The sequence below is a fragment of the Lissotriton helveticus genome, chromosome 1_1 (assembly GCF_964261635.1).
Source record: "Lissotriton helveticus chromosome 1_1, aLisHel1.1, whole genome shotgun sequence".
Lineage (NCBI taxonomy): Eukaryota > Metazoa > Chordata > Amphibia > Caudata > Salamandridae > Lissotriton > Lissotriton helveticus.
In genome coordinates, this window is record NC_136057.1 from 2090318323 (window position 1) to 2090330504 (window position 12182).

The window sequence follows — 12182 nt, forward strand, 5'->3', positions numbered from 1 at the left end:
GATATTTATCACTAATGATATGCAAAGTGGGCGTGCCAAGATGTTAGCGACTGGAAACAGTCGCTAACATCGCTATCTCCTATTACCAACTTTTGGAGATATTTGCGCTAAGCGCGAATATCTCCAAAAGCTAACACCTGCCCTGAGCAGTTCTTAGCCATGTTATCCAATGGGAGGTGGATAACATGGCTAAGAGCATTTGCTCGATAATGCATGAATATCGCTGACTTTTCAGCGATATTCATGCATTGCGGGCGTTTTTTATCGCATTTGCGATAAACCTTGCTACTAGCAAGGTTTATCTGCGATAAAAATCGCCGATGTGCGGCGATAATTTTTGTCTCTAAACAAGTTAGAGACAAAAATTATCGCTAGTTGTTGGTAATATGCCCCAGAATTCTAGGTTGGTAAAGAAGGGAAAAAACCTCTGTAAATATCTAGACAGAAGCTGGCAATGTTTTCCACAAATATGAGGTAAGTTGCTTGCAGAAGACTTGTGCTGGAATCATGCAAGAGAATATTTTAGAAATGCCAAAGTGCTCCTCCACAATCAAAAAGGTTCCTTTCTGCTTATTTGAAGAGTCACTGATTAATTTTTATTTTATTTTGTCTGACCCCCAAAAATATTTTGTTTGTATGGAGCTAACCCTTTTCTAAACTCTTCCTTATCATGATCATAGAATAATCCCCTCCATTTGCGTTGTAGCTTGTGGGGTTTGACTTCGTCCTGTGCTAAATCATAGGAGTACTATGGTGCAGAAACTCATTTAGAAGTCAAAGGGGAATGGTTATCAAATGCCTTTTGTAAACCACAAAGCAGACATTGAGGCTCAGCTGAATTCTGTTTAAAACTATTCTCATTAAAGGACTTGGCAATAGCAGGTAATACTGCTCTATTCACAGTAAGGGATCCTAATAGTATAGGAAGTCTGTATTTCCTCAGGGAACAATGATCAGATTTAATAAAAATGATGGTCATACGGGGAGAGTGAAGGACAGAATGTTTACCTAATGATTACACATGTTTTAAAGCCTGTCCTGTCACACATGTGGCTACCTGGATTGATTGTATTAGAATATTTGTGTATATTCATTCCAAAATGCCCTTTGGCTCTCATCTGAGCTTTCTTTAACCTGAGTGCTCTGTATTGGGTTATTACTACAGAGGTGATGCAAAAACAGGCAACATGTGATCAGCTTGACTCTATTGGGAACAGTTTCAGATTCATGTATTGCTATGACCAGTTGCCATTTAAAACACCATTTTTATTGATCACTAAAGCTACTTTGTATAATGCTCATATGCAGTAACATTTGCTATGTAGGACATAGTGTGAAGGGGCTTGGTGCAGTGGGCAGCAAATGTCTATATTACTTTTTACCTGCAGAATGATTTTTCTCAGTCTATTTCCAACAACTTGTGTAGACTCCAAGAGTAGTTGTTCACGTTGCTACTTGTTTGCCCCAGTTAGTGATAAATGCTTATTTTGCCAATAATGTTAACAGTGAGCTATACACTGATTGGTATGCCTCCTGAAGTTCGCAGTCTTGTAATAGAAGCATCCATATTCAAAATGTGGCCATTTAAACACTTATAGTATGACAACATATTCATTAACTGAGGGATCTTTCATATGTATCAAGAATCATGGATTTCTGCAGTAATTAAAAGCATGGTAAAACACTAACACCTGCTTACTGACCAAGACCAGTCCTAGCCCAAAATGCGACTTATGTCAAATGAAAAGCAATGAGATAGCAATACAAATACAGGCTATAGGAAGAAAGGTGGTCCATCAAGCAGACCCAGGCTGCCTCCTACCCCTAACAAGAGAAGGGGCATGTGGTATGGGTGGTGTGTAAAGTCCACTTTCTGGTTGAAAAATGAGAAATATGATTCTCTGGAGTCGAATCAGAAGGTGCAATGTTCATTCTTGGGTATATGTCAAGGAAATCCTCGAATGCCATCACTTGACCGCGTTAGTGTTTATGCAGTGACCACATGTAAGGTTTTACAGAAAGGGCCTTCATTAATTTCAAAGTGCGCGCCAATCATCACACAGAGCATAAGCATTGGGCCACAAACTTACCATAACAAAGCATGTGATTTTGCTTTGGAAGTAAAAGATATTAAAAACATACATATAATCTGTTCTTCTTCTTCAGCGATATTGACATGTATCCATCTGTTGACTCCATTAAGCTGACGATAAATGGCATTGAAGTGAACAGACTGCCATATGAATCACATTCTGGTAGGTGACAGAGTTTTATTGGATGCATCAATAATCAAACAATCAATTCCTTCCCAACTAAAATGAGAACCCATTTAAGGGTCAGTGGTAGGGGCCTACCCCTTTACAGCTGATAAGTTGGTATGACTCATTTGCTTCTATTATGAGATTAAGCTAGCAGTTGATGCAGATGTATCATCAATATCAGCATTAGGGAATTCTGCTCAGCTAAGGGTATTTAAGAGTGCTGTAGTTTTTTATTGTGCTACTACATGTAAATGAATTCAGACTCGTTTCTGGCCCGTTCTCTTGCTCTATCCTGCTCTCCCTGTCCTTTCTTTTGACTCTGCATTCTTTCCTTTCTTGTCACCAACTCTCTCTATGACTTCAAATGGTATAAAGTGATGGAAAATGGCTCTCTAGTCTGTAAAATACATAACAAGTGTAAGATTTGTGGTGCAGATTTGAGTAGTTGCTGTACCTACAATAAGTAAATCATGTACATTCCTGTCCTTCTCTTGGATCGATTCACAAAGATACCTTTAAAAAGATAGGAATCTACTCTTATATTTGAAGCAGATGTTTGAATTTTTAGGATTGCCTGACCATTTTAAGGCAGCATCATGGGAATCCATGACAGTCATACTATTCCAAGAGCATCCTTAATTCCAAATCTGTACTCATTTGAGTTTTCACCACTCATAAAAAATGTGCATGAGTAAACATTAGCAAATGTGTAATTCTAACATTTTTCTATGGAGAGTAGATTTTTCCCCTTTGTAGATGCCCTTAGTCCTACCCCTTATGCTTGCAAATAAACATGGGAGTGTTCCTTTTGTTCTTTTATGCTTAAAAGGAACTTTCTCATACATGTGACAGGAGTAGTTATGATATTTCCAGGGTGGGAAGCTAATTTCAAAATGTTCATCGCACTTTGTGCTGTCATAAATCAAAACAATTGCAACAACACAGGTTTCCCAAAGTAACTATGTTTAAGTAAAGAAATCATTATTTTCACATCTGAAATGTATTTATTTCAGTCTTTTCTACAAACATTGAAAATCTTACTTTGTTTTGATCACATAAAGTTAATTATCGCATTTCAAAGATTTTCAACGCTGACTTTTTGTGGCTACTCCAGTTGATCTACAGCAGAGAGTTTGATCCCAAAATCTGTATGTATGTTGCCTTGAGGATACATAGATACCATCTTCTGCCTTGATGACATGTGAATCATGTTTCCTTGCAATGTTGTAGGTTTGCTAAATTGTGAATCAGAAATATCAGAAGGAGTGAAATCAAATACACATGTGGTTATGGTACCAGAATATTACATTTTTGAAAACTGACATGAAAAAGTAAGGTGACAAGAGTATGAACGACCTGCATATATTGAAGATAAGTAGGCATAGGTATGCACAGATTTACTATACTTAACTCCCCTGGTAATACCACGACAATATATATCCCTAAGATACAGAGACGTAAAGTTAAGAAATGTAACTCTTCACTTACTATTATAGACCTCCTTACACAATATTCTGGTTGTCAATATTTTATCCACAACATTTGACCATGTCAATATTTCTGTATTCAATATTCTGACACACAAGCACAAATGCATTTTCCCTTCATTATTGAGTCAGACCTAACGTGGAATTGATAAGCCTTTACTGTTAGTCAATAAAGTGCGATTAGGCATAAAATAGGCATAACATAGGCCTGTATTTATTTGGATAGAAATTGCACATGCCTTTCAAATCAATTAAAGGACCCCTCCTACATGGTAAGCATGTTTATTTGCAGACTTGTTGCATTCTAAATAGATGTTTCAAATCAAAACTATATGTATATCTCCTATTTATTAAAAAATAAATCTCTATCTCCTCTTGCTTTAATCTCTAGCACTTTTTTGATCTCTGCTGCTCATGTTCCACAATATATTATGTAGTTCCTAGTTCATTTGAAATTGAACAACACTACATTTCTTTTGATTTCAGAACCGCATTTGAAGATTGAAAAGGAGACTGATGGGCTGATCCTGCTCGCACCTGACTTCGGCATTGAGAAACTTCACTACAATGGAGTCACATGCCAGGTATTCTGGTGCATTCCGCTCACTGCGTGGTTGGCCATACTGACAAGATTACATAGATTTACATCAGAGGTCTCTTTCCTTTTTTCATCATAAAGGTTAGACCAGCTTTGTGGATGAAGGGGAAGACATGTGGAGTTTGTGGCCATCATGATGATGAGCGGGAACAGGAATATCAGATGCCAGATGGATTTGTTGCTAAAGATGAGGAGAGTTTTGCGAAATCTTGGATTACAGAAGAATCATGTTCTGTTCAATAGCGATGAAAGGTTCAAAACTGGTGAGTTGACAAAACTGATTAATTGGAATAGTTCAATAAGTCTAGCTGAGTGGCCATCATTTTATTGGAACCAAATCTACAATACAGAATGGCAGAGGGACCCATTTATCCAATAGTACATCTCCCAACTCAAGTAGTTTTCCCACATTTAATTTCCTGGTATCTTCTAAGTCATTATTGAATAAAATACCATGGTATGTTAGCACATTTGATTTCATCTCCAGTTACAAACAGTATTGTGAATTTCAAATTAAACACGCACACACCATGCACAAATGTTACTACACCTACTCAGTTACCACACCTACACACAGACACATGAATAACTACATCTTCTGTTTGCTAAAGGAATGAAATATGATACTAAAAGTGGTTCCAAAATATTTTTAATTTCTAAACAATTGGATGGTAATGCCTGTGAAGTACAAAGCATTTAACAGTCATATTTCCTCAGATTCAACATTTGCCATACGGGATTCTGAATGGATACCAGTTCAGTATATGGAACTAGTGTGTTGAGGGCGCCCCTTCAATGCCAGTTTGGTATCATGTTTGTCAATACTTTGCAACCAAATCCAGATTGAAAACATTGAAATGTTGCCAACCCCCGTATTGCCGTGGTAGCCATTATCAAAAACGAAGTGTTCCTTTTCGAACCTCCACAAGTTTGTGAATTAAAAAAATCAAGCAAATAAATGAAACTCATCTTTTTAAATGCATCGCCATTTTCTTTAGGGAAAACAGCTTTATTAAAAAAAATGATTTTTTTAAAGCCAATAACAGGGAGATCTGTTGACATTGACACCATCAGGCCACCATCCTTGTGATGGCCTCCAAGTGGAAGGAGTCGCAATTTGCGACCTACCTGATGAATATTAATGAGGTAGGTTGAATTGCGACACACTCTGAGCCTGAGTTTTCCAACTAGACCTAATGATACATAAGTCAGTTCAGAAAAGTACTTACTGGGCACAAAATTTGTGATTTCAAACTGAGACCCGTATCACACCCAATGAAACAGAGAACAAATTATGCCACAACACAGAGTAGCTAGTGACCTTACAAGGTTGTCAATGTCTTTGGGCTTTATCACAGAGGTGTAACTTGAGTCCCCTCTTGGTGACATTATATTAGTTAGGTCCAGGTGATCCCAGGGAGCTGTAATGTTCCCCAAGGCAGTGAGTGGTAAAGTGGACCCATATATTGGTCAAGCAAAGGGACTACCCAGGTATGGCTTATATGCTGTATGACGCATGAATGGAATTATGCCCCTTGGACAATGTCAATGGACCTAGGCACTTACATATTTTTCTGGTTGTTATTCACCAATCCTGCAATTGAGTAGACAGGAGAGTGGAGGTGCAAATAAAACTCTGGTCATCTTTGGTTTATACTCTGAAAGAAGATGCTTTTGGAAAATATAATCTTGCAAATGTAGCCTTTATTGACCATAAAGTGAGGTTTACTCATAATAATTTAGATTACAATGGAATTTATAGAAATAAAGGTCTACATCTTAAGAAGGATAAACGGCCCTCTTATAATACCATATTTACAAGACAACTTGTTTTGAAATAGCACACTTTTTCCCCACACAAATTCTGCAAGGTAAACTCAGGTGTAAATGACGTGAGAAAAAGCACTACCTCTTAGTTTCGCAGCTTGTAGTGGGGGAACGTAGCTTGGGAAGATAATATGGCATCCGGTAAAAATTACATCCTGTGCGATTGGATATGTTATTAAGTTACCAAATAATCATATATGTGTAATGACACCCTTGGTAATATCTGAACATATTCTACCAATAATCTGGGAGCTTACTGCTAAAAATACAACATATACTCATATATGTTTGCTACTAACAATAAATGTATCTGCATTTTTTGTGCATTTATTGAGGCCTCCTATGGTAAACACTGTAAGGGCCTCAACATCAACCCGGATGTTCCATGTTAATAAACTTCACTCTTTCTGTACAGATTCTACTCTGACAATGCTGATAGCCTAAGCCGGGGAAGGAGTGAAAATTTTAGTGACACATCATGATGCTGATCTGGAGAACTACAAAGCACTCCGCAGAACAACCACTCAGAGGATGAGATTTTCGCATCAACCTTTCACCAGAGTGTCATTTTAAATGATTCTAAATTTAAATCGTACCATGACTTGCCTTTCCAACTATAAAATGTCAAATTCCATATAAATATATTATTTTCAAATAAACAATGATTTCATTCAAAAAGAAGTACAGGAGTCATGTTTTAATTTCAGTTAGTAGGTCATTAATTTGCAAAAAATAATTTGATCTTTTCTCCAAAGAATTAGGATTGGTTGAATTATTTTGCCCTGGAGCTAGGGGTGCAGCACCTGATGCAGCATCCAAAGAAAGGTCAGCAGAATAATGGGATACAAAGAGGATGCTTTAAAAGGGTTTAATTTTACTTCCAGAATGTCATCTATGTTCAAATACATACGGTTAAATGTCAAGCGCACTTTCCTTTTACTGTTTCTTTTTGGCTGTGTAGGACCCTCATTCTGTAACCTAAATCCAAGTAATGCTTAACTAAAAATCAGGAGACTGGAAAAGAACGTTCTAAAATTGTTCTAAAATACACTAATGTTTGCCTCCTTATTAGACTGCAAAGGAAAAATATATCACCTTCATGAGACCTACAAATGAGACATTGCCTGTAATGCTTTAAGTGATAGGTCCCTACATTTTAGAATCTTGAGCACAAACCGCATACGATAGTTGTGTACACAAACCTAAATTTTAAAAAGCTCCTTCTCAGTTGAGATTGACACTACTGAAGAGCAGGTGGACGGATGTGGTGTCCTTGAATATTATATTATTTTTCTCTCGTATGGTGTTTGTCTTTCACATGGATTTTAGTTTTTAAGAAGACTCAGCAGCAGTAGCATAAACTCACTATCAGCTAGACAGTAGTAAGCTTCTATGTTTTAATACTTGAGCCTAAATTCGTCTTTAGAAATTGGTGTGTCATATATGTAGGACCCAATTCACAGAAAAAGTAATAAAATAAAAGATGTGTCAACTTAGCATGATCGTTGTAGAATGTAATGAATTTTCCTCTTTTCGCCAAATTTCTGTGTATATGTCAATCTAATCCATGATTTACTTAGATGTCAATCAATGGAGTAGTCAAAAAACTAAAATATCCCCACTTTCAGCCATAGTTCAATTGCATTGGCATTGAGTGAGAATTGCTCCCCCTAAGAGAATTCTGAAATTCTGAAATGTTCCATTTACCCCTCTTCATCATGATTTCAATATTTTTTCATTCTCCATTCATCCATTCTTTCTTTATTCTTCTCTCTGCCCTTCCTCTTCACCATCAGCCCTTTTCTCCATCCCTCCATTCCGTCAACTGCAAGAGTGGTATTCACGAGCTTTCCATTAATGTCATAGGAACCATAAACAGCAATTTAACAGCTTCATTTAACACAGAGGGCCCAGTGGCAAACATTCATCTGACTCTACAAGCAGCTAAAGAGGGGGAGGGTGCTTTCACGATGCCCTTGATGTTACTGCATATGGATGCATTGCCTTACATTATGCTCACAGACCACCCAAGATTAGAACAATGTGGACAATCCAAGTATATAGGCTTAGTAAATTCATGACATGTTTTTGATTTCCCTTTTTCAACCTGAAAAGCATTTTGCATGTAGCAACATTTCTTGCTTTATATCCTCTTTGTAGGGGTGGGAGCAATGTAATGTCCTACACCATATATGTAGAACTCTAACGCCTACTTTATGTCTGTGTAAGTTCAGAAATATGGAAAGGGCATTTGTGGGTGTGCACCAACTTGTATTGTCCACAACATATTAGCATCAGGATCTCAGCATTACTACAATGGCTCTGCAAAGGATAAGCAATGTCAAGTGTAGCCACTGTCACACTGTAGATTTGTTACATTTTGGATTGCTCTGGAACATGCAAGAAAACTGGGTGAAAACCTGCAGTCAGGCTATATCTGTCCATGCAGCAGCAGGGCAAACTCTCTAACCCTGGTGGGGGCCTAAGCTGTAGGGAGAAAAATGTAGTAGGTTAATTTCAAACTGTCAATAGTAGCACCAGTGAAAGTGCAGTAAGAGTCCAACATGAACAGGCTGGATTGAGTTCGTAACTTTCTGGTTTAGGCAATGATTTAGAGAGTTGTGGACAGTGTACTCCTTCACAAAGGTGACGGAGTACCCTTTCTAGCACACTCTAATTCCGGCCTACTGATTTAGAGTCAGGCTGACCTCCGGTAAGTCAGTGATGGAGAATACTCAGTCTCTGCCACTGACATACACCTCCAGTGGTCTGACGGAGTAAGGGCTGAAGGAGGTTTCGCCACACGATGCCCAACCTATTTAGAGTGGACAGTCAAATAGCCAGTGTTCACTTCACATCACCATCATGTAAAACCTTGTTGTAAAGGGCAGTGAACAATTCCCTCAGACCCTGAGAGACAAATCCCATATTGCTGGAATCATATTTTGTTTTTATTTTCAGAAACAAAATCCTGCTTTGGGATGTTTGGACCTGACTTCCTTGTGTGGTCTTCCCCCAAAAATGTGCCTTCTCGCCTCCTGTTTGCTGAATTTTGTTGGCCTTCAGACTCTGTGCCCTTTACCATTGCTAACCAGTGCTAAAGTGTTTATGCTCTCTCCATAAATCATGGAAAAATTGGGTAAACACCAGAATGGCATATTTATTTTACTTATAAGTCCCGATTATACAGCACTACTTGTACCCAGGGCCTGTAAATTAAATGCTAACAGTGACCTGTAGATTTTATTGTGCCACTCACTTCAGTAGCACTTTAAAAAATGTTTCAGGCCTCTCACTGCAGCCTGTGTGGCAGTTTTAGACTGCCAAATGTATGCCTTATTCTAAAAATTGAATTAAGGAAAGTTTTGCTGTGTTAGGATCACCATCTTTCCAGGTTCAATGAACAAGCAGAATTGTATCAAAAACTTTTTTTACCACAGCTATTTTTGGTTTCAATCTCTTTGCAGTTTGTAGTGGAAACTGCTGTGTAACTCATGGGTGGTCCTGGAAAACTATTAATTTCTAAAAAGTAGACAAACTGAATTCAGCACGGGGTCGTTTGTGTACATCCTTCAAGGGTTTCCAAAAGAGACTAATATTTGAAAAAATCGTATAATGAAAATGAGTGGGTAAACAATTACCACTGGTGACAATGTTTTCATGTGTATTTTTTGATAGAATGGCTGAGTAACAAAAGCAATATACTATTAAGTTCAATATACCCTCCTGGTTGTAAGGATATAAAGGGTTTGTAGATTCTCAAAAAATACCCAATACCTAGAGCCAAAAACAGAGCTGCAGCCTATAATGATTTTTCAATGTCTACAGAATGAATGAATAATGGATATGAAGGAAACGTAAGTATTTTTAAATGTGCATAAGATGCTGAGATTAGGAGCACATTAGGAGCACTGGGTATTTGCATACCTCTGAATATTGGGTTTCCCATACCTTCATGTGGTTCAGAGGTTAATTTGCAAAATGCATTCTTTCTTGTACAATGGCTTAAATATGAAAGACAAAACAGCAGATAAATCTGAAAACAAATCTTCTACTGTTCTCTGTTCCCACGTCTCCTGATATAAACTGTACCCCAGATGTGTGGCTGGGCCCAGCATTCGTAACCCAAAACCAGTGACATCTTAAATATTTGTGAGGCCCCTGCTGAGATATATATTAGGCCACTGTTTGGAACAACTTTGAATATATTTCCTCTTTGCTGCTCAACACTGAAACAATATTTTGACCTTCAGAAATGGGGGAAAACAAAAACGGCTGAAAAGTCAAGCTTTCTGGTGTCTGCCAGCGAAATAGAAACAAAAGAAAGCTTCAGCAAGTACTGATAAGCCACTTTTATTTTTTTGGGGATCTAATTTTTTACTTGCAACAATTACATTTTATGTCAAATTCATTGTCTAATCAGTCTGGTAATCTGATTGTAGGAAAAACATGATGAGGATGACTTGTTAGATTTTTGGTGGATTAGTGTTTGTTTAAAATGAAAACAAGGCATATGTTGAATGTACAGCTTTAGTTGCTGAATATTTCTAATCACAAATATATCCCTGTCACTACTGCCATTTTTTCTGCAAAAATGAAAATCAAACTATTGCAATGACAATCTTTGGCATTCCATTGCTTATACTCTAATAACGTTTTTCTAATGTCTATTCTCCTGCTTTGTCCTTTTTCTCCTATGTTTATGGTGTGAACTTATACATATACAGGACCTAAACAGAAACATCAAGAAAACAGTGTAGCTACAAACGTTAGGAAGAGGACGAAGGGGTAGGAACAGAGCTAATGTATTAATATATGTGAAAGGTAATACAGAAAGGTGGGGTATCCAAAAGGGAAGATAAACAGAGGTATAACAAGGTAGAAAGAGGGAGATGTTTGTAGGTTGAAAGAGGTAGAAAATGGGTATGTTTTTGAGATTGAGAGAGAGCTAGAGATAGGAAAAGGAACTGTAGAGAGAAGCAGATGAGTGCAATACTCCAAAGGGTGAGGTAAAGAGGGTAATAATGTAGAAAAAAGATGCATTAGACAGAGGTAAGTGCAGCAAAAGGTATCAGTAGACAGAGGGATTTTGATGAAAAAACAGATGCAAGCTAGACAGAGAGATGAAAATGAGATGATGGATGGAAAACTGGTCAGTTAAAGAGATTAGTGGGAAAAGAAAAAGGTAGAGAGAGAGGTGAAGAGTAGAAATTGAACTGTGGTGTAGGGTGAAAAGAGGAAGATGAAAGAAATACATGAAATATAGAAATATAGAAAGAAGTGATGTCTATACAGAGGTAGGGAGTTGTGAGATTAAAACATGGTGCTGTAGAGGTCAATAAAGAAAGACGTTGAGAGAGATAGTTAAAGTGGAGGGGGTGAGGTGAAATGAAGAAGAAGATCCAGTGGAAAATATGTTTTTGAGTGTGAGAAGAGAGACTTAGAGAGAGCGCAGCTGGTGATAGAGATAACAGGTTAGAGGTAGAGAAATAAAAGTTGAAAAGGAAGAAGTAAGATATTTAAGTAATGCTGGAAATTGAAGTACTGGATGAAGGGGGGGAAATCCTACTCAAGCAGCAACTAAAATCTCTGCCAGGATAAAACACAAGCAACCCCAAATTAAGCTATGCTTAACCCTCTGATAGCTTGGCACAAAAGCAGTCAGGATTAACTTAGATACACTGTGTAAAGTATAGACCGATATCACTGTTAAATTTTGATGATTAAATATTAGCAAAAACGATCTCGACTTGCCTTGCCCTGCTACAAGATAAAATAATATCCCCAGCCAGTGTCATGATAATGCAGTTGACGATATACTGTATGTCAGGGACCCTTAAAAACAACTTAGCTACCTTGTTCAGAGAAATAATTCGGTTTGGCGGCTTCTCTGGCCTGGGTAAAAATTGGAATAAATCTGTGATCTTTCCCGTCACTACGGGCATGACTAGATGGGACTGCGAATGTCCAATGACCTGGTGTACTGACTCCGTCAAGTACCTGGGGATG

The 12182-nt window shown here is 37.8% G+C and overlaps 1 protein-coding gene across 1 annotated transcript in view; it reads left to right on the forward strand.

Annotated features, from left to right (window-relative positions):
• The window catches only part of LOC144756160 (vitellogenin-A2-like), a 74268-nt gene extending 67414 nt beyond the window's left edge, over positions 1-6854 (forward strand). Inside the window, exons 32-35 of the mRNA XM_078645743.1 lie at positions 2167-2255; positions 4235-4332; positions 4428-4609; positions 6589-6854. Of these exons, the coding sequence (XP_078501869.1) occupies positions 2167-2255; positions 4235-4332; positions 4428-4589 (349 nt within the window). The 3' untranslated portion in view covers positions 4590-4609; positions 6589-6854. The remainder of the gene's footprint in view (positions 1-2166; positions 2256-4234; positions 4333-4427; positions 4610-6588) is intronic.
• Positions 6855-12182: the final 5328 nt, after the last annotated feature.